Here is a 23,540-nt window from a genome sequence, read left to right as displayed (position 1 = left end):
TGCCGGTTGTCCTGCCGCTTTTCCTTAGTATTGTTGTTCTTGGTGCCGCCACTCCTTTTTTTTAAAAATTTTTTAATTAATTTTTCCTGTTTGGTTTTTTTTTTTTTTTTTGGGTTACTTTTAAAAATTATTTTCTTCCATTTTTCTGCCGAGGGAGGGGTGGCTGCCTGGCTGGCTGGCGGGTCGGTTGCAAAAAGCGAGAGAGAAAAAACAAAACCAAAACAAAAAAGCCAAAAAAGAAAAAAAAAAGGAAAAAGAAAAAGAAAAGAAAGGCAGTGGAAAAAAAAAAAAAAGCCAAACCAAACCAAAAACCAAGCCAAACAAAAAAAAAAAAAACTTCACTCGGATCTGAAAGTGGCAGGAAAGTGCCTGGCAAGTTGCAGGGATGGAACTACACAGCTTGCAGGAGGCGTTAAAAGTGGAAATCCAATGTCACCAGGTAAAAAGAATGAAATGCTGAGGCAACCAGCCGTGCTCTGCCTCTGATCGGGGCTCACAGGACCGGTGTTGCATGTTCGGCGAGAGCCTTCGTGCCGCAGCGACCAGGGGAGGGGGCGTGGGGGGGGGCGCGGCGGGGACCCCCGGCTCCCCGCCGCAATGGCGAGCACTTCCCCAAAGTACTTTTGCGGATTGTTTGGCTGAGTTTTTTGTGTGTGTGTGTGTGTTGTGGAGATGCGGAGTCAACGCTGCAGTCGGTGCTCGTGTGAGTGTGCGTGAGCGTGAGAGAGAGAGAGCGAGTGTGTGTGTGTGTGTGTGCGTGCGTGTTGGAGAGATTAGGACGAGACTTGAATATTTATGAGCTTTGCTTGAAACTGACTCGCAGTGTTTACTTGCCTCTTTGTTCCTTACCCCCCTCCCTCCCCCGTCCACACACATACATACATTTAAAAAAATCCATTAAACTTGAAACAGTTTCTAATTCCTCCTTTTTTGGGGGTGATTTTTTTTTTTTATAGAAACTAGTTGCACAGATGAAGCAAGATCCACAGGTAAATGCAGATCCTTTTTTTTTTCTCTTCTTCAGTATTTTATCCCTGCCGTAATAAGCGCAGTTGTGCTGGGACAGCAGGATGAGAAACTTTATCAGTAAGAGATCTCATTTTGTAGTCTGCACTGAGCTTTCTTGCTAAGGAGGGTGTTTTGTGTGCATGCTTCCGTACGGCTTCGGTGGAATGGTTTTGCCTTTGAACAATTTTTAGCTCGCAAGTTTATTCATTACAGGGGTTACTTTGCACTTTGCCTTTAATATGCGTCTTGTTGCCGTTTTTGCAGAACGGGGATCTTAAGAAACAAATCCATGAAAGGCAATCAAGAATAACAGCTCTTAATGAGAAACAAGTAAGGAACAGATCGATTCAGTTGTGTTTGGTTTTTCTTCTTGTTTTTACGATGCACTAGCTAAACATCCGAAAAGTGTCTGCATTAGCTGAAAAATACGGCAGGGGATATAACATCCATTTTCTTTTGCATAGAGTCAGAAAATGCATGCTTTTATAATGAGGTCGGATTCTCTGATGTCTTGCTGGGGGGAAGAATTATTTCAGTGCTAGTAGTAAAAAAATAAGCAGTAGTTAAAACATAAAAAAAAAAAAAGAGGCGTCCATTTTGAGTTGGTCGACATGTTTTAGGAATATGGAAAATTCTGTCTTGGGCTACTTTGTGCACTTCTGTGTAATGTGCAGAGCAAGAGTTGGGACGGAGGAGGCTGGAGCCCCGTTCAGAGCCATTTCTGGGTTTAATTACAAAACTGATTTTTATTGATGACTTTATTTCTTTTCTTTTTGTTTTCTTCTTCTTCTTTTCCCTCCCCATTTGCCTTTCTCTTGCCTTGGTCTGATCTGACGTGTTGGCTTTTGATTCGAGTTCACTTAGGCACTTTCACTTTTTTCAACTCTTTCCAAAAATACGAATAAAATCAGATTAACCTGTTTCAGCTGCCGGGGGGAGGGGGAGAAAAAAACCACCAAAACGGAGGAGGGAAACAAAACAAACCAGGGACCTTCCCCCCTACCTCCTCCCCTCCACGCCCCCCCCCCCCCCCGCCCGCCCTTCCCAAAGTTTCTCATCGCTGTTTTTGGGCCGGGTGACCCCCGGGCCGCTGCTCTGCCCGAGAGGAGCCCGGAAGGAAAGTTTTGGTGCGGGGGGCGGCGGGGGCGCGGGCGCTCAGCACCGCGGACAGCGCCGCTCGCATTCCTTCTCGCAATCCCACTCGCCCAACTCCTCGCGCCCCTCGGCCTCTCTCCAGGCACTTCGAGCGCGGGAAAGGCAGTTGGAAAAGCCAGCGGGAGATCTGCCGGCCCAAGCCCCACTCTGCGCCCCAGGGCTGAACTTTCCGGGTCTCCCCCGGGCCCTCCGCGGCGGTGACGGGCTGCACTACTCCCCGGCCTCGAGCGCGGCTCCTCCGTTCAGCACCGGGGCTGGGGACAGCGCCCGCCAGCTCAAAGCCGCCCCCTCCCTCCGTCCCTCCCTCCCTCCCTCCCTCCCTCCGGACGAGGGGACGGGGAAAGGGGCCACGTGTGCCGATCCCCCGCTTTTCCCTGTCCCTTTTTTAAAAAAAGAATTTTTTTTTTTTTTTGGTGTGTGTTTTGTTTTGTTTTGCTGGAGTTGTGGTTAAAGTTGCAAAGTGCCTGTGTGATGCGTGCCTGCGGGCGATGGCTGCACGCCACCCTTTTCCTCCCAGTTTATTGTAATGAGAATTTGTCTGCACTCTCAGTTTGGTAGTGGAAGCTTCCATTTTGTGAGGAAGGGGTGTTGGTTTCTCCTAACATGGAGAAAAGTCTGCGGAGTTTGCCAGTGGGGGATGGGGCCCCATTCATGCTGAACATTACCATTTTGATTGCTTTGATGCCATTTTTGGAGGGGGGAGGGGAGAGAATACCCTACTCAGCAGAGCACAAAGATGTTTAATCATTGTATAGAGTCAAATCACATACTTTCTTTTTTAAAGCAAATCTGACACTACATCATATGTAAGGGCTGTTAGTCCTTGTTTTGCAGTGTAAAACAGCAAATTATTGACTCTAATACTACTATACTGGGTAGAAGGTTTTTTTTTTTTTAAATAAGGTAACAGCCTTTCCTGCAACAATGCATGTTTATGTATTGTTTCTTCGATGTCAAAATAGTTTTACTGTTCTAAGTGGGTATTTGGAACATAGATTTGATCTTTTCCCCCTATATGGTAGCAACTATTTCAAGGCTGTTTAAATTTTTATGATTATAGTAAATGAGAAGCTATTTATTATATGTCATGTTGGAATTTAGATAAGGCAGAGAAACACATTTGAAAATACAGTTTGAATATTCTGATTCAGCTTGGGGAAAAAGGTTTTTGCTAAGCTTGTACAGCATATTTATGTATAATCCAAACTAACTAGTAAGCAATCATCATATATTTATGACTTGCCATCCTCATAATCTTGTAAATAAATCTATAGACAGTGAAGTAATTAAACATAAAATAACTAAATTCTGTAAACAGCAAGTTTGGCCTAGCAGGAAACCTCCTATTTTTAGGCAGAACCCTAGATTTGTTTTACTGTTTTCAACATCCTGTGCAATAAGAGCTCATAATTAAGAGCCTGGCTGGTGGTGTGGTGTCCTCGTGCTACAGGCTGCCACCTCCAGTGGTCTACATTGAAATCTTTCTCAGGTCACAAGTGAAATGAGTTTGGAGGTCTTAGCTTGTGACCAAGTCACAAACCCATCATGTAACTGTGCAGATTTGCTATAATTAGTAGTTGCTCCTTAGGTAATGGCTTATAAATGAACTCTGCATCCTTGAGGGTATAGAGAAGGAGCACTGAGGGCTCCTGAGACAACAGATGGGATAATGGTGGAGCTATTTGATGGTTTCAAGCCCTCACTTTCATGGGAACACCAGTGTAAACTTAAATAGGCAGTTCAAGTAGGGAGGTTATTTTTACATATGTATTTACATTCCGTCCTCCTTTACCCCCCCTTCCCCCCCCACCCTGGATTTGTTTAGGCACAACTAATTCATAATTCAATAATGTATACCTTTGATTGTGCATGCACTGAATAAAAAAGAGCCTAAAATTGCATTTCAATTCAACTGTACATGTTAATGATGAAACAGTAAAACAAACAAAAAAACCCCATCTACACCTGTTAGAAACATAGCTGGAGTGAGTGTTATCTCTCAGTGCCCATATTCATCACTTTTCCATTTTAGACATTGGCATTTGTGGCAATGTGTACTTTTCTTGAAAGTTACAAATGAAGACAAGAAAGAGCTGAATGACAAACTCAACTTTTGAGGGAATCTTATGAAGTAGACTTTTATGCACAGCTGGATTTAAAGTTGCATCCTAATTAAGGTTCCCTGGCTAGTCATCAATGTTTCTTTTATGTTGGTGGGTTAGAGAGCTAGAGAATTTAGCATAGTTTTAATATTTTTCAGTGTCTTCAAATAAGTAATGTAGATCCATTATTTTCATTACTGGAAGGCAACAGCTTTAATCAGTTCTTAATTTGGCATCCAACTCAGAAAGACAAGTTAGAATTCTGTCACAAGTACATCCTTCGGATGCTGTAGTTTTGATTAATTGTTATCACCTTTGAGAGTGGGTTACTTCTTCTTTAACAAGATATGATGTATGAAGACTCCATTAGTTAGTCCAGTGGTTTTACACCTTCAATCTACAGCACATGCAGAGCAGCAGTAACATTTTTTATCTAAATTGTCAAGCAACAAGCACTTCTATGTAAATAAAAGAGCCATCAGGAGAGCCAGCATTGGCCTTAATAGCACAGCAGAGGTGCTCTGCTGCATGTGTTTCTTGCTCTTTATGTCCTTAAAGAGTTGTTAAGGGTATTTTACTTCTAGAAAGTTAATTATTTATTAATTAATATTATTAATTAATAAATCAGGATAAACAAATAAACAAATCTTTAACCTCCATTGGAAGTTCCTTGTTACTTGTTCCTACTTGCTGATCTAAGAGTTAGGTGGCAAGCCAGGTCTTAAAAATTAACAATGAGCATGTGTGGGCCACAATATTTTTGATTGTGATGATCTCTGAATTCAGACAGCCTGTCTTGGAGCACAGTAATAAAATATGCCTTCCTGAAAGACATTATGCCATTCACTTGTGCACTGCCTCATTTCTTTACCATAATTTACTATCTATGCAGAAAATCAACATTAGTTTCAGGCAGACTCTCCCAGCCTGTGTTATTGCTGGTTCAGGGTTTTTTTGGGTAGTATATCTGAAATTAAATCTGACTGTATTTTGCCTGTGATGGTCACCAGCAAAACCTGTTTGTGGAAAGTGTTAGACTTCTTAAAATTCAAGTACAGTTCTTGTCCAAGTTGTTGGAGATGGTTTAACTCAAGACATCTCATTGTGCTGATGTTGTCTCTTTGTTTTGGGGAAGAGGAGGAAGTGGGTTTTGTGTTTGTTGAAGTTCGTATTGGGCTGTGCCTGGAAATGGCAGCATTGTTTACATGAGTTAAAGAGTAAATTATTGATATTGCCAGAATAGGGAAAAATAAGGGTTATAAGCTTCAGTGAAAACCCAGGTAAAATCTGAAAGGCATTTCCAGATTGAGGTCAAGCTGATGTCAAACTCTGACCCAAGGTATGCACAGCCCTCCCTATTGCTGTGACAAGAACTGCATCCATGTCTGGCTCTAGATTTCAGGGGAGGCAGTGTGATGGGCTCCCAGGTGGAGTATTAAACTTTTCTGTCACTGCACTGAGTCTATAAACACAAAGACAACAGGTATTAAATATCAGCTTGACTTTGCCATTCTTCTGCACATTGAAGTCCTGCTGACGTTGCTGGGAATCCTGAACAATTGCAAAATAAAATGAACTGGATCAGAGTAAAGATTAGTTCTGGATTGTAGTTCAGAAAGCTTCAGTTCCTTTTTTTTCTTTTTCTAATTGCAAAATCAGGTGGCAATGTATTGTTTGTTTTGCCATCTGCAGAAAGAGGGAAAAAACTAGAGAAGGATTTACCTTCAGGTCCTTGGAGGAGAAGCTTAGGAATGTAGTTTGCATAATGACAATCCTAGCATTCTGTTTGTGCTTTCAGTAACAGCATATTGAGATTCCCTGTTCATATTGAAGAAAAAGGGTAATAAAGGACATTTTCATGGAGGAATGGACATACGGCTTTCAGCCTGCCATTGGGTTGCCCTTATAAGATCCATGGAATTTGCACATCCATAACAAAAATGTGTCCTAGAACCCCATTTTGTTTGATAGCTGCTGGACTGGCATGGGAAATGCTATTTCATTCCAGCATTTTTCTTTGACTGTACACTTTTCTGTACTCGTACAGTATCACTTGGCAGGGCTAAGAGTTGAAAAGAGAATGTTACATTCATTCTAACTATTTTAAAGAGTTCACTTTGATATTTTAGCCACTTAAAACACCTGCTGTCAGAACAGTACAATTGATTTCAATTAACTTTGAATTTCTTCAATAAGATGACTCTTATAATAACTCTAGTAATCCCATGATGCCTCATTAGAGGAGCTGGCTATGATGATTATCCCTGTGATTTAGCAATTTTTTCCTTACTATGCCTTTGTCTCTTCAGAAAAAGAAATTACGCCAACAATACCTTTTAATTTCAGTTCTGGTTTTACACTAACAACACTTGCTACCTGTTACACACTGTAAAATACCTAATTTATACTTGCAGCAAACAGGTATTTGTTCAGATATACATAATCCTTTAGTAGGGGGACTCTTTTAAAGAAACTTTAGTTCTATGTAGGAACTCTGCATCTTGGAGTTAGAATTTTTTTAAATTTTTCAGTAGATACTTGGGCAGTGGTTAAGTGGTGCTTCTGCAGGAGTCTTTGTCAGGAGCTCTGGTTTGATGGAATCAAATCTCCACTGGTTCATGCCATGTGTGTGGCTCATCCAGAACAGTATGTCATGGCAGATGTTTAAACCAGTTCATCTTGTTTCAGGATCCGGTGCACAGACTCCTTGTATCTGTGGAAGAAAGGGGAATGTCTCCTTTCCATAGAATGATGCTAGAGAAGGGTTTTGAATGGTGGTTTTAAATGACATTTCCGTGGGATACTGCATCAGACTTCTCCTATGTTCAAGCAGAGAAAATCCCTTTTCATCTCATTGTAGATTTGATTTTCAAGTTGAAAGCATGAAGGCATATAATGACATGTTCACACAAAGTTACTTTTAATTTTTCTCTCTATGCCTTTCTCTTTGTGATCAAAGATAAATTTTTGTACTTGATTGTAAAATGATACCTCTCTCTTCCCTCCACCCCAAAACAAAAATCTGAAGCACCAACAAAATTTTTAAGCAATAGAGTTAAAGGGTAGAAATTTGCAAATTGATAAGACAAGGCCATGGTAAATGGTGTATGTGTGGCCATGATGTCAAGGAGGGCAACTGGTACAGGCAGAAGAGTTGGAGGTAAGGGAAGTATGAAAACAGGCTGCAAGTTTAAGATAAGAACAAAGAAGAACATAAAAACCCCAGAATTGGATTAACTAAAATGCAAATTTGTCATTCTGCTATTAGACAGTTATTTCAGTGTAACAGACTCATGTTTGGTCTATCCAATCCTCATCACACACTTCTCTTATATGTCTGTATATACATGTATTTTATATATTTTTAAAAGTTTTTTATTTTTTTAAACTTTAGGTGGTACTACTATTTTATTTGTAATTGTCTTCTTGAGTCAAAATGTACTTTGTGAAAAATGTTTTCTCCCCCACCCCTCTCTTTTTTGAATCAACTGCTTATTGTTATGCAGTAGCAATTTCCAGAGTGTCATATGAAATTGCTGATGCAGCTTAGTTCTCGCTCCAACCTGCAACTGCCAATAGTAAGCATCTATTGAAATCTAATATGTACCACAGGGCTTTATGCACATGTACAGGCAGACCCTTCTGATTAATAGACAGAGGACTAGGAAATAGGAGCATGTATTTTTCTTTTTTAACCCATGGAGAACTTAAATATATGTTCAAGTTTAAACTATGAAACAGTCCTTTGACTGAATTAAAGTAAATCAGAGGACTGACCGTAAGTGCAGCTGCAGTAAAATCAAAACAATAAGTACTTGAGAACTCTGTAGATATCATGGGTGGTGTTAATTTAGGCTTTTGAGAGGCAATCTTATTTTCAGAGTTGTAATTCAGATTTAGGAGCCTGGGCACTGAGGCTCTGGCCAGAACAGTGTGTTCACTTGAAGGTTGGTCTGATTGCTTGTGTTTAATTGAGAGAAGCATATAATTGGCCTTGAAACAGAAGTTAAATCTGTATTGTGTATAAGTTATTTTCGTTTCCACGTTGATTTAGCTTGATCCTGTTTGTACTTTGTGATGTAGCTTACCTCTTATCCAGGAAGAAGGAGTGGAATTGCCTTTCTGCGCAAGTCAGCTATCAATGAGAAATCTTACAAGGTTGCAGAAAGTGAAATTGTATATTACATTTCGAATAATTGAGTCAAGTGAGAATCATTGATACTTTTGACATGCAGCAGAGATTAACCTGCATTTTCTGTAATATTCTGTTTTTCTAAAGCACTTCAAATCAGCTAAGAGTGCCTAAAGATTTATTGGTGAGTCAAAGCTTTTCTAAGAATGAGGAGGAGAGAAGCTCCCATTCTCAGAAATTTACAGTGTCTCTGTGTATAAATGTGCTTCTCTGTGTGTGTGTGTGGTTGGGTGTGAGCATAAGGTCTTTCTCTTTGATATCATTCAGGCAGAAAGCCAATATGCGCATGTAAATGAGCCTGAAAATGTAATTAAAAATAAATACATACTGGAGACTGCAATACAGAATTTAGTATGACATGCAGGTTACAAAGTGACAAGTAAGATTTCTTATATAATCACTGATACTAACTCTCATCTGTTATTTATGCATCTTGTGTGTTATTAAGTGCCAAACAGATAAATGCTGAAATTATTTCTTTAGATATCATTTCACCACGATGACTGAAAGCAAAGTACATCTTTTCCATTCTCTTCCCTTCAACCAAAACAAAAGCCAAAATACACCTACTATGCAAGTGTTACTACGGAGAGTAAAAGTATTTTACATAAAGTCAGATAAAGACCTATTTGATAACATATCTTTCCTGGCAATAAAATGCGACAAAATAGATTACTTGTGAATATATTAGATCAAGGAAATTCTGCAAATCATTAACACGCATCTAGGAACTTGTATACAGATGGAAAAATAGAAGGATTGCCAGGGGAAAGACATAAACAATTTTGTCCTTTATTTCAGTGTAGATAACAAAGGTTCTTACATAAAAGCCTATATGAGAGGCACCTCAGAAACTCCAAACTTTAGTCAAGAAGCCAATTTTCTTTGCTTAAAAGTATTTTCTAAAAGTTAGGTCACAGTGCTGGGTGCAGAAGCTAATGTTTCTGCTCTCCAGCTTAGGGAAAAACTACTTGGAAAAGCATTTATTTTGCATTTAAAAATGCAAGTGGAGTCTAGATGCATTTCTGTCAACAGCTCCACAGCCCATAAATATATACAACCTAAGCCAGTGCCTTATTTACATTATTTTATTAACATTCTTTGCTGAGTGGGCTTGAATGGAACGTAATCTCTCATAGAGAGGATCTAATTATAAACACAAGGGACAGAACCAAATAAGCAGTCTTTAAAGGGAAAAGAGTCTGGCAGCTTTGTTTAAAGTGTCCTTTAATGAACTTCTTTAGCAGCTTGTATCTTAGCAACACGTTTTATTACATACCAGTGCGGGAGAAGCAGTTTGCAGATGGAGTTGCACACAGTAATTTATTTCCCCTTTTTTTCTCTTTCTTTTTTTTCTCCTCTGTGGTGACTCAACTGGAATGTGCAGTGTAGCTTTTCTAACACTGATAGCTCACTTGAAATCCCTGATTGGTTCATTTGTATCTGTTCTGTTTTGTTAGTTGATGAAAAAGGCATTTATTGTGGTAAATGCATAGTGCTTTTGCATGCTCTTAGAAATTCAGATATGACTGTTTTAAATAGGCATGGATTTAAATGGAAAACAACCCCAGCTTTTTTCACTGCACTTTTGTTCCATGGATGTGCTGCACTCAGCATCGTCCTCATTGCACACACCGATGAGTTTCCAAATTTGAAGGTTATTTACTCTTCATGTTACATGGAGTTGTTTTAATCTCTCATCTTTCACCCCTCCAAAACTAATTTGAATATAGGAGTGACAGAAGCATTTGCAATCTTCTTTTTTGTCTTCTTAGACAAAACTTGTCACTTAAACTGCAAATATATTTTATAAAAGCTGCTGTTTCAAAAACCAGTTGAAATTCTGCACTACTGTCCCTCCTTCAAATGACCTACAGGGCTTATCTTTGTTGAAAGAAATACTTTTTGTTCTCTCCACTACTAATTGCAGACCAAGTTCTCCTCATATGTTTTGAGTGAAAGAGTGAGTAGCTTTTTTCAATAGGGTCTTTGGAGGAATATGCTATTATTGAAGATGAGTATGAGCAATACAATCTAAACTTCATTATTTTTTTCTTATAAATTAAAGGGGAAAAACGCCTTTAATGAGCAAACTAAATACTATTCAGCTCAATTTACATTTTCTGCTGGCTAGGCAGGTGTAAGTCCAGAAATATATTTCCCTGGAGTTCACTGGAGTTACCCAGAGTTTGCACTGGTGTGATAAAAATCAGAATATTACCAGAGGGAGAAAAGCAGGTGAGGAGGGGAGAGGGTAGATGAAGGCAGTCCAGAGTGTTAGGAGAACCCACAGAAGATGGAGATTGTTGGCTTAAAGATTCTGCTCTTGGGGATGGCTTCATTAAACTTCAGTTAAGAGCTAATATATTAGGGGTTGATATTAAAAAGAAAAAACCCATCCATTTCATAAAGCCCATTGATATTTGCAAGTAGACAGGAGAAGGTTTTTGAAAGAGATGGAATTGTTCCTTTACTTAACATTACTGAAATGTAAATGCATTTCCATTCACTGGCAAACTATTACATTTCTTGAGTCCTTAGTTCAAAAAAACTATTTCCTTTCACTCCAAAATATGGATGATCTCTCCAGTTTTCTGGTTTCAGTATGTCAGGTGACAGCCTGCCTGTTACCCGTTTTGGATCTGCAATACTCAGCCTTAGTAGCAGCATAAAGAAGTCCTTTGAACTTTAAAGCAGTAAAAGAGGTAAAGAATGGAGAGGTAAAGGATACAGTCCCGCTCCACTTTAAACCATGGTGATACTGGTTTTAAAACAGAAGGATGTCCTCTGGAACCAAAAGTGATTCAGTTGTCGTGTGATTAACTTAATTTTTTCTTTAACAATTCAGCCCACTGTTTATTAACTCAATTTGGATTGAAAAAACTCTAAGATGGGGGAATGCACTGGGATCTTGCACAATCACCAGGGTTAATGATGACAGTCCAAACTGTCGAACAAGCTAAATCATGAAATTTGCAATATTGCTAGACAAAGGCTTATATGTTTTTCTGCAGCTGTATTGGCCCTAACAAAAGCGACCTGCCGTTACTGGAACAATTCATATCCTGTCATGAGAAATAGTATTTATGCCAGGCACAGCATTTGAACACCATGTCTTAGGTTAATTTTTTTTAATGGGACAGAGCTGGGAATATTTAAGTGAGGTATAAAAACAAGAGTCTTAACATAGTAAGAAATTTCATTCAGAAATGTTGCAGTAAGAGAGAACAAAATGAAGAACTTAATTATTTTCTGAAACATTTAGGAAGGAATTAGGAACCTGTGTATCAGATTGACTAAAACAAATCAGCAAGATTCAGTGGTTCATTTTTCCTTCCATAAAGGAAAAAAATACAGGTTTTTTTTCAGAAGCACAAACATTTCCAGAAACTTCTTTAACCCTCTGAGTGCTAGCACTGTACCTCATTACAGAAATACTTTTAGTAAAGGAAACTTAAAGGAACTTCCATCCCCAGATGAAGCAAAGACTCATTTATAAATAATGAGAGCAGGAACAATAGAAAGTTGAGTACATTCTGCATGAATAATATAAGTGAGGATTGTGAAAAGCCTATGATTTTTGTATGCCAAACTCAGTTTGGAAGTGCAGCATTCAGCTGATTTTTTTGATATTGGAGAGTCATCCCTTCTCCCCACCATTTGTATTTGCAAACAGACACACACAGAGGCCTAGCACTGATGATTAAAGAGGGGAGGCATCGGCAGCTCCTAGAGGTGATGTTGAGACTCAGGTGTAAATTCATAAAACTGGTGGAAGTTGAGTTGAGATCTAGGCCACCAGTGAGCCTGAGGTAGGTGGAGGAAAGGTGGAAGACTTGTTTTAAGAATACAGTCTGAGCTTCAGTCTGTATCCTTGGCTGGGAGGCCGATTCTGTTTGCATTTCTGCATTTTTAAGTCAGAGAGTTTATGAGGCCTTCAATATGAACTCCTATTTCTGGCATCTTTAGATAGATTATTTTTATTTATGAGACTATATCTGGATTTAAGTTCTGGTTTTCAGGCCATTTGGTTGAAAAATTTTGGCTGTAGTTGGTTATTTTAACTTTTTTTCCTCTTGCACTTTCTTAATTAAAGTCATTCTCCTAAATAGCTGAAGCTCTTTGGGTCTGGGTCTGTCTTTGTCCTGTGTGTATTTAGGGTTTGGCTTAATGAGATTCTCCTCCAGGATTCACAGACCATAAGGTAATGCAAACAGTGAAGGCAGTAGTAGCTGACATTTTCCATACACAGTGGAAGAATAAACTTTGAAGAATCATCTTTGAGTGACTTCACCTGCTGTTACAAACACAGAGCAAGTAAGTTGGAATTTTCCTGACTTGGGCTGCCTGAGGTGGTCCATTTCACCCACTGTTATAAACTTGCTATCCTATTTTATAGGAAAATAGCATATAGTTATGAACAAGATGTTCTTTCCAACCTAAGCCGTTCTGTGTTTCTATGGTTCTCTCAAAGTTGAGTTGTTTGGTTATTTTTGTTAGTTTAGTCTCTGGTTGCTCTTTGAAATTGCCACCTATTAAACTGAGTGCTGCCAAATGATAATGATATATTTTGTAAAATGATGCAATGTCCTGAAAGCTGGACGGAAATCCACTAATGTGTTTTCTAAAGATCTTTCTACTGTATGGTCCGTATTAGTTCTACTAGTGTTAGCTAGGCAAGGTGGCATGCATAAGCTCTATCCATAATTACAATTTCTGATATTCTTATATTTTGCTTCAGTGTTTGGGGGGGAAAAAAAAAAAAAAAGAAAGAAAAGGTCTGACATCTGTCATGTTAAGATTTTGTAGTTTCGTTTGGTTCAGTTGAGGTGGGCCTGTTTATACTTCCCAAAAATCTGGGCCAGGTGGACTTAAGTTCCCTCACCATCCCCAAACTACAAAATTGGCCAATCACTGATATATTTGTCTTGATCTCCCAGGTTCTTCCTCTTTCATTAAGCTGGCTTCAGTTTAGCTTAGCATCAGCCACTGGTTTGCTGATGGTCTTTCTCTAAAAGCTGTGGCTAAATCTTTAGATTTTGGTATAAAAAAATAGCTTTAAAAATGTTATTCCAGAACGAAGTCTGAATAATAACTGGCTGAAAAATTGCCACATATTTACTTAATGGTTCACTGTTTCTTGAAAAAGATCTTTTGATCATCAGATAGTTATGTATTCATCAGCTGGGCTGTTCCAACCTATCATGTAAATACAGAAAGTTTTCAAAATGCAGAGTTCTCAGCAGATTAGACACGTATGTGACCTGGTGTTTATTAAAGTGCAGTTTCTTGATATGACTGAACTCAGCACTCCTATAGTCTGTTATTATCCACTGAAGGAATTTTACCTTCTCTGGTTAAGGATCCACTAGGTAGGTGCAATTTCTTCCAAGTTCTTACACTATGTTCAACTTAGAAAATCTTGAAATTGGTGACTTTTATGGGAATTTGATTTGCTATGTTGAATGTGCAATGAATCAACCTTAAACAAAAATGATCTGGTTGCTTTACATGCCTGTCCAATGTTGTTCTGAGGGAACTGACTGTTGTCTGAGAGCATCCCAAATTTTTTTAGTGGAAATGGCTTAGAAGACAAAGTAGACACAGGGATTTATGTTTCAAGGGTCAGATTCTGTCAAACACAAGGGTGTTGGCACCCTTTCTTTTTAAAGAGAAAAATCCCCTCCGTCTGGTAGAAGAGGTGTACAGTGTATACAGAGATCAAAACACACAAAGAGCATGAGAAAAGAAATTTGAAAATTTTGAAAAGAAATCTAGGAACAAAGGCATTAAAGTTGAAACTTACAGGTTCTTTGTGAACACAGCAGGGAGGTCCCAGTATTTGGATGAGAAATAAGGAGGGATAGGTCAAAGTTTGAGATGGGAAGATGATTTTCTTTCCTGATTCCCAGCAAAGTGAAGGCTGTGGAGCTTCTGTGGAGGAACTGTTGGCAGGCACACTGTGACTTTATGGATGCCCACAACTGGCATAGGTCTGAGCAGTCTCCTTTTCCCACATTTCCTGATTTCCCAGGAGAAATAGAAGAGAACGTTTTAAGATTTATTAGCTAATGATGATAGGCAGGAATTCTCTTCTGCAAGTTTGATGCTAGAAGGGGTGTTAAGATGAGGATTGATATTCCTGTGCACACTTTTCACTCTTTCTTTGTTTATTTGCTTGAAGTTGATACAGTCTTTCATGGAACAAGCTTTTGCTGAATGTGTACCCAGGAAGTGTGCAGGAAGCTGAATTTTAATGTGATTCAAATCAGTAATGTCAAAATGCCAATCAGTAATATCAAATCAGTAGTTGTCAAAATGCTGTGCATTTTTATTTCTCTAGGCTAATAAACTACATCTATTTTTAATTACCAGCTATAACTGGAGGTGTGATTGGTTTTCCTCTACTGGAGTGTCATTACTAGCATTTCTGTATTCAGTTGTCCATGTTAAAATGTTTGAATAAACCTCTGTTTAGAGTGACGATGTCCCACCTCAGAGTGGTAATTTCAAGCTCAATAATTTAAATATTGAAATAACTTACTTTTAACTCCCAGAACGGATGCATCACTTTGCTTCCCTCACTTGTGTTCCAGGAGGTGTAACATAAAGCTGATCTAGCAAAATGCCTGAGGGAACCTCTCTTTCTGTTTGTTTAGGTAGGTAAACCCACCTCAGCTGGGCAAGGAGGAAAATACAAATTGCTGAGAGATGGTGGCATCTAATGCAGTCACTTCCTTAGGACTAAGATGATCTGTTTTTAGTGTGGATGTTCATAATGCTCTCCAAGTAGGACAGGTAGTTGTACAGTGAGAACTGAGCTTCTGCCAGTCACTGGTAGCTGTACTGGCTTCTCTCTGGTTTCTGTCTTTTGCTGTGTGCCTTTGGCTCCTTCACCCTGAAGGATTTTTAGATTGAAACACAAAGAGACACTTTCTTTGGTCTTTTGGAGTTCATAGGAGGGTAGTGGTTATGCCACTGTGCAGTGCAGTGGAAGGTCTGGAGAGCAGAACAGTGGGTGCCGAGAACACTGTACCCATCCCAAAGGTTCAGGCTAACCATCCCATGTCTAATCCCAAGGACTGAATGGCTGTTATTGTGTGGAACGTTACATGTTCTCCAGAAGTGTGCTCTGCTGTTGAGTTTAATCCCAACATAATCCACTTGGTCCACTCCTGAATTACTTTGCACTGTGATACAAAGTATAGGATCTGCCTTCATCAAGTCACAGGGTGATCTGCTTCAGAAATAAGCTCTTGACTTGAAAGCAGTGATTAATGTGGATTTACCCAGTATGTGTTCCTTGCTGGTGGGTTCCTCTGATAAGCACTACTCAACTCTGGCCATTCTGTTTTAATAATGATATCCCAGGCCATGAACGGAGGAGAGGGAGGAAGGCAGTTTCCGTGCTTGTGGGCATGGGTATATCAACTGCATTCCTCTGTATTCTGCATAATGAGAATGAAGAACCCACCCCTAATATCTTTTCCCACATTATTCTAATCCTTAAGATCTGGGCCATTTCAGGTCTAATGGAATTCTGGAATCCTACTTAATGCTTTTATTTTTTTATTTCAGATATAAGACCTACCTCCCACTATGGCTGGGAACAGGGTCCCTCAAGGTGAAAGTCTCTTCCATGGCATTATAGTATTTTGGGTTGCAGTCTGCACTTAATTTGCCTGTGTTAATAGAAGTTTGTGTCCATTGATTTTGATATCTTGCTTGGATAGAACATTAGAGGGGCACTTTTGAACTTTTTATATTTCTTAAGAAAATACTACTACTTCCCTTTTTCAGTAGGAATTATTGCCTCTCCTTTCAGATTCCTAATGTTTGTAGTATTATCCAGTACACAAGACCCAAAAAAATCAATGGTGTTCATAAACACAGTTGAAACTTACTTGTCTTAGTTTACTCTGAATGTTTTGCTCACTATAGAAAAGTCAGCAAGTATAATTGAAAGAGAGCATAGTAGTGCCGTTTTTAAATGTTAAATAATATTGGCTGTTATGAAACAAGGGAACAACTGAGTGGTCTTGCAATATTCTCTTTAAAAAGCCAGTAGCATTCTTTCATCCAGAACTTTACCACTGCTGACCTTCAGTACTACAAGGAGCTGTGTAGCAGCCAGGTAGGGGAGCAAAATGCCAATGGTGCTTCCTCTCACCAGGCTGGGTTCGGTTGTGACCTAATGGTTAGGTTGCACAGGTTGGGTTGTGACCTAATGGTACAGGGTTTGTGCTGTGAGCAGCAGGGGAGGGAGGATTCTGCCCTGCTGCAGAGCTGCCTCCAGCATGGGGGCCCAGCACAGGAAGGATATGGAGCTGTTGGAGCAAGTCCAGAGAAGGCACCAAGATGATCAGAGGGCTGGAGCAGCTCTGCTTTGAGGAAAGGCTGAGAAAACTGGGATTCCTCAGCCTGGAGAATAGAAGCTGTGGGGTTACTCAATTGTGGACTTCCACCTGAAGGGAACCTGCAAGAAAGATGCAAAGAGACTACAAGGGCCTGGTGTGACAGGACAAGGGGGATTGGCTTCAAACTGACAGAGAGTAGGTTTAGATTAGATGTTAGGAAGAAATTCTTGGCTGTGAGGGTGGTGAGGCCCTGGCACAGGTTGCCCAGAGAACCTCTGGCTGCCCCATTCCTGGAAGTGCTACAGGCCAACTTGGACGGGGCTTGGAGCAGCCTGGGATAGTGGAAGGTGTCCCTGCCCATGGGAGAGGATGGGACAAGATGATCTTTAAGGTTCCTTCCAACTCAAACCATTCTGTGCTTCTATGATAATAAAGTGACTGGTTTTTACCCAGCAATTCCTCAGTTGCTGCAGGTATAGCTGATCTTATACAATTCTCACCTGGCACACAGCCATAATTTCCTGCTGTCAGCATGTTTTTCAATGGCATGACACTCTTTCTCCAGAGTGAAGAGTCTGCATAGAAACACATGGCTACATCACAGAATTAATGGAGAACTGTGGATGCCGACAGATTAGTGTGTAGTGGGGTTCTTGTGGAGTAACAAACATTTATTTAAAACTTAGGAGGTACAAGGTGTGTAAAGGTAAAGTGGTCCTCTTACTACAACTACAGTAGGAATGAAGGCTGGACATTGTGTTAGTCTCAAAGTGACAAGAAGAATGAGGTTCTGGAACAACTTTCCAATAGAGAAAGTGGTAGCAAATGACCAGATTATTCATTATCCAGGGGAATCTGTGACTTGCAAAGATGTTGAGGAGCCCTGGCTGTCTGCAGGAGAAGAAAACACATAGCAGCTACTTGCTACTTGAGCCATAATGTTTGGAACTATTTCTGCAGGATACAGAAAAAAAAAGTTAAGGAATGAAAGGGTAGCTGAACATATTGGCCAATCTCTATTTATGTGGGGAGCCACTTCCAGCTGTCATAAAGTTCTTGATGTACAGATGTTTTTGTCATACTAAGAAATTGATTTCAAAATTATTTTCTGTTCTAGTTCTTACGGCATCAGTCATAGGAGTGTTTTTATAATAAGTTGAATACAGAGACTTTCAAAGCACAGATTGCTCAGTTTGTAGGACAGAGTTGTTATTTCACAGTAAAGCAGACTCCTTCTGGTACTTCATTTTTCCTTGGGATTGTGGTACCTGAAAGAGCCATGAGGAGCCATGAAACACCTGAAGAGCCATGAAAGATTTTTTTCGGAGCCTCAGATACAGGCTCATAAGGAGAGGACTCCCTACATGGAGATGGAGGTGACAGTGTGAGTTCTGACACTGGTATTTCTTTTTTAGCTGCCAGGAAGCACCAGAAGATGGCATGGTTTGTACAGATGCGTGCTGGAAAGTGAATGAGTGAGCTTGTGAAACTGCTATTAATAATCTTGGGTAGAGTGTTTAACACTGTCATAAAGAAAAGCAGCAACATGCAGTATTTTAATCCTTATTTCTTCTTTCTGCCAGTAAGGGACAGAAGTAAAGTCCAAGTTACCCGTCTGTGTATCTGTCTGTCTGTCTATCTATCTATCTGTCTGTCTATCTATCCTTCTTTGAGTTCGGATGGCAAAGAAAATGGGAGGGGAAAAGTTAAAAGAAAGCAAGTGTGATGTAATCTTGGTGCAACATACACTGAAAGGTCAGCCTGACAAAAAGGAGTATTGATGGTAACTGAAAAAGATGACACCTTCCCTCAATAATTTTGATGAAAAATTTTCTTTATCTTCTCTGTGTCTGTAGGTTCAAGCCTGAGAGTCTAGACTTATCCCTTTTACTTTCCTGTTCTCCCCTCTCAGTTCCCAGAAAAAATGTGATGAACACAGGGTATTAAGATACTGTTTTACCCTCTGAACTGGAGTGCCAGAGTCTGCTGGCTTTGGAGATTCAGGGTTTAAAGATATTTCATCTTAACATTCCTAATGTTGGAAGAAGTAGGAGTGTATTTTAAAAGCTGTGTTTGTGGGATTCTGCAGGACTCTGCCTAGCCTCCCATCATTTACTGGATCCAAAGTTTTCTTTCATGCAGGTGAAACTGGTGAAGGTTTTTATCAGTTTAATGAAAAGTGCCTCAGTGGAGTAGTGTGAGATTTTGGACTAACTGGTTAATATTTCTCTAGCCCTCCAAAAGTGTAAAGAACCGCAAAAATATTAAAAAATATTTGTTAAAAATAGTACAGGGGAAGAACCTGCTGAAACTATCTCCCCTACCATAATTGTTTCAGCATGTGACATGCTTTGGCTGATAATCATAAAATCATAAAATCATATCATAGGTTGGAAAACAGCTCCAAGATTATTGAGTCCAACTTTTGACTTGTCAACACCACCATGGCATGAAGTGCCACATCCAGTTGTTTCTTGATCACTGACACTGTATTGTAAAATTCACCAAACTATGTGGTTAGGGTTTATAGTAGACAGTTGCTTTGATTTTTGGTTTGGGATTTTTTTTTCATTGGTTATCTAGGCACTGGTACTGCCTTTTTAAGGACATGTTGAATTTAACTCTGTGACTTGGTCTTTTATGAATTTTTGAGGCAAAGAGCTTAATATAGAGACTGATTCTGATGTATGGCAGGAATAACTCTACTGAAGTTGGCAGAGTGCTGTAATGTGGAACTGCTTGTAGACTGACCACAGTATTTACAGGGGTTGGGGGTACTTGAAATTTGCTCTTTGCCATCCTGTAATCTTGTTTTTACCAGTGGGACACCTGAATCCACGAGGACATCTCAGGGATGGGTCATATTTTCTGCAGGTTTAAAATGTTGTGAAATCTATACATTTATGCTCGTGGAGAACTTGGTCAGTATGAGTAAAAGGGGGATTTTAACAGAACTCAGTTCACTTCTTTCACAGTCTGAAAGAACTGAAAGTAGGTTTGCATCAGATTTTTTTTTCTTTGTTTTTCCATCTGATTTTATTAGACTAGTTAGTAGTTAGAAGTAAACATTCTGTTTCATCATTCTAGAATTTTGTATCTGTGCAGTATGATGTGAATCGCTTTGGAGGCGGGATACTTCCAAGTATAGATAGTCTATAGATGATGCAACAGAATGTAATTTTCAAGCTTAAACTCCACTAACTTCAGCAGGGGGTAGGAAATGCTGTGCTTGTATAAAGCTAACATTACAGGATTACAGTCAGAAGCTTGTAAGGAATACAGGGAATCAGGGTTTCAGTGCAGTTCTACATCTGTAGATGCCTTGTCTCTCCAGTGTGCTCATTGCTGTGTTCTTTGTGGCATAAGGAGCAGTTCTGTGAAGTGCAGTTCTGCTTAGAGAAGAGTCAGTGTATTCAGGCACACTTTTCTGGCTCAACACATCTGCATTTTGCTGTGGAACAAATGATGCAGAATTGGATTTTCAAAAGCTCTCGACAGTGTCCCAGTGTTCCTGAAAAAGCAGGCTAAGCTTCTGTTGAAACCTGTCTGTAACTACAATCCCATGTGTGTGTTGTCCCAGAAGGGACTGATCACAACAGCACCCCTGGTCCCTGTCCCCAAGTCCTTGATCAGGGAAGTTCCTGTCTTCAGGGTTGGCCTTAGTCCAGCAGCCCCTAGGGTTTTCTTGTTCGGAAGGGACAACAGATAGTAGGACAGGTGCTCATTAAAATTCAATACATTTGTAGAAACTGCCCAATGAACATATTCAGAAATGACTTTTTTGCCCAGTTACCTTCACCCTGTTCCTCTTTCCTTTTCAGATTTAGTCAGTGGTATTGTCACCAGTAAAGACAGGGCCAGATCCAAAGCCATTTCAAGTCAGTGGAAAGGTCTCTGGCATGCAGCCTGGATTTGGCTGGAGTTTGCTGGATTTCCTTACCAGTTAGACTAGTTCTCACTGCCTTCAGTGGGCTACAGATCAGTCCTTGGCAGCTGAGAGAGTATGGGTTTACAATGGGAAAATGTGTTTCCATCCGCTCTGGGAGATATTCAAATATACGAAAGAGTTTGAATTAGATTAAGAAAAGCCCCAGTGGTAAAGCCAAAGGTCAAGCAGTGACCTGGAAAGTTTCAGATGAGGGTAAAACATTGGTGCTGCAAAGCAAAGGAGAGCAATGAGGTGTTTCATCTGCTTGGGAACCTGGAGTCAGAATTAATTCTGCAAACAGGTGTTTCCAAGGCCAAGTTCTGCATGTGTGGAAATTGGATTATAATAGGTGTTGTTTTGCTTTTTTTAACAGAAATTGCAAAGTTTTTCTGTATTGTTGACCTTCAAAACATTTTAGAAACATGGCTTAGTTAAGTGAGACTACCAAAATGGTGTGGGTCTCAACTTGCAAATGCAGAGCAGGTGATATTTAGGCCTTATGTTCCTGTGGCAATTTTACTTTCTTACATACGTTGTTCTGTAAGCATAAATACTGTGAACACTAGAGTTTGATGGGTTTGTGCCTTATATTGGTGCTTAAGTAAGAGACACACTCTGGTTCAAGGTTTTGCAGAGACAGGGGCATACAAAGGTGTTCTCAAATATTAATTCTCTAGAGTCTGTTGAGAAGTCATCTGTGGTGCCTGACCTTCAGTTAGTCCAATAGTGAACCTCACATTTTTGTGAAGCTTGCTGATAACTTAATATCCTCAGGATATTAGCCCTTCTTTCTGTCCAGTTTTTTTGAAATTGCACAGACGGTTCAAAGTAACACACAAAGGTATTGTAAAACTGTATTTTGCATTTTAAACTGGAATTAGCACAGAATGGTAAAATTTTGAAATGGAACAGGTTTTTAATTCCCCCCTGGGGTCTGAGTAACAGTGGCAATGGAAACCCCCCCATATTGACTGGGCCAAGCACCCCAATTTCCTCCCCTCCAAAGCTCCAGGCTGACTTTACTTCTTGGAGGAAGCCATTCTGAGAACCTCATGAATGAAACAAATGTTTTCTGGAACCTGCAGGACTTTGGTTTGGTTTTATTATTTACGTGTAGAGTGATTTGCCAGCCAAAGTTAAGGGCACAGGTGTAGTGTGCTGCAGATACAGGTCTAAAAGACTGTCTGTTGTTCATGAAGTTTACTGTCTATGTTCTTCATCCAGCTACTAACTGAGTAAGAGCAGCAGAGCAACTGACCACTTGGTAGCTATGCAAAAGATTAATTTAATTGTGACAATGACAAAGAAAGGGAGGAACAAGGTATAGAAGGGGCCCAGTGTTGATGTGACTTGGAAAGAATATTCTGGTTGCTGGCTTGTTGGCTTGGGTCTGTAAGACCTCTTCATTATTTTGGTGGTTTTATGCCATGTGTACTTCAGCTGGTTGCCTGAGGCATCTCAGCCTCCTTTCCCATTTTTAAATGGATGAGCTGGCTTAGGGAGCTGAGTCACCCAAAGCTAACTTCACAAAAAGAAGTTATTTGTTCCCTCTGGCCATGGATTGGCAAATCAGACCTGTGCAGGATAAGGGCTTTCATTCATCCCAAACTATTCTTTAGGAAAGCAGAACTGGGCCCTATTTAATTTTGCAGCATATGGTGCACAGATCAGCAATGTCCCATGTAATGCAATGGCAGCTTTGTTACAACCAGCAAACACCTGACATCCTGGTATTTTACTGATAAGTTTGCAGCATGCTGCAGAATGAATAAATCCCACAGATATGTCAAGTAAAATCTTTCCATTTGGTTGCTTTCTTTCACACAGTGTTCTGTAGCAGTTAACTATTTATAACTGTGTTAGTAACTAATATTAAATTGCACTTCAATTTTTACATGAATAATCACCAAAAAAAAAATCAAATTAGCCGTATTACCCATATTGTGTCTCCCAGAAATAGGGATTTTTATGTACAATTGGTACAATCAGTGTGGTAATTTACAGTTGCAAAGACCTTCAGCAAGTCATGCAAAATCCATGGGGTATCTATTGATGCTGGAGTTCTAGCTGAAGTCTGATAGAGCTGACAGATGTGGGAGCTCTTGTTCCTCCCCACACAGTTTCTTCGTACCTACTGATCTCTGTGAACTCTCATCCAAAGCATTGGTTCTTCCTCAAAGCCAGAGTAGCTCTAGTTGTTTCTCACATCTTAGGTTAATGTCATTCCTGATGGAATGCATGATTGTCCACTAGAGAAAGTTTGACTTTTGTTTTTTATTTGGCTCTGATTTACATAGTTGAAAGGGTTCCTTGATAAAATTCTTGAATCTCAACTCTACATAGTTAGGTGGTGTTAAGATATAAAATCTATGTAAAAAATACTCATTTTCTGGAAGTTACGTGATTTGCTCAAGTGTACTATTGCTGTTGTGGCTTGTTTCATAGACTTTGATTTTGGTGGGCTGGAAGCAATGAATTGATGCCCCAACGAAGTGCTGTGAAGTTTTGTCTTTACCTCGGTAGTTCTGGCACCAGTACTTGGGTGTGTGGCACTGACCACACACCCAAGTGCCTCTCTGTAACAACCAAGGCACTGACTCAGACGAGCAGGGAATCTGAGACATTTATTGAGAGAAACGAGCTGCTTTTATACACTTCTTCAAGACACTATTTCCTGATATGGTGTTTTCACTGAGTGACCTATCACACATTGCTCCATCAGCAGCACACTTTCTCAATGTCCTTATATGGGGGTGATCACGCGCTGTTCAGGCGTCTATCAGCTTCCAGCAGGCTCC

The 23,540-nt window shown here is 39.9% G+C and overlaps 1 protein-coding gene across 6 annotated transcripts in view; it reads left to right on the top strand.

Moving 5' to 3' along the window:
• The first annotated feature begins 303 nt into the window (after positions 1–303).
• PHF21B (PHD finger protein 21B) overlaps positions 304–23,540 on the top strand; it is a 181,249-nt gene continuing 158,012 nt past the window's right edge. For 4 of the 6 annotated variants that reach the window (XM_042050613.1, XM_042050615.1, XM_042050618.1 and 1 more), the window contains exons 1-3: positions 304–439; positions 957–989; positions 1,273–1,338. In XM_042050613.1, the coding sequence (XP_041906547.1) occupies positions 386–439; positions 957–989; positions 1,273–1,338 (153 nt within the window). In that variant the 5' untranslated portion in view covers positions 304–385. Of the gene's footprint in view, positions 440–956; positions 990–1,272; positions 1,339–23,540 lie in introns of those variants that run through there. The other 2 variants (XM_042050616.1, XM_042050620.1) reach the window with 2 other exon arrangements.

The sequence above is a fragment of the Corvus kubaryi genome, unplaced genomic scaffold (genome assembly GCF_017639235.1).
Source record: "Corvus kubaryi isolate FWS band 111438036 unplaced genomic scaffold, C.kubaryi_AGA036_p1.0 74, whole genome shotgun sequence".
In the NCBI taxonomy this organism is placed as follows: domain Eukaryota; kingdom Metazoa; phylum Chordata; class Aves; order Passeriformes; family Corvidae; genus Corvus; species Corvus kubaryi.
Note: the sequence above shows the minus strand (reverse complement) of the source record. Positions and strands in the feature narration are given on the sequence as shown.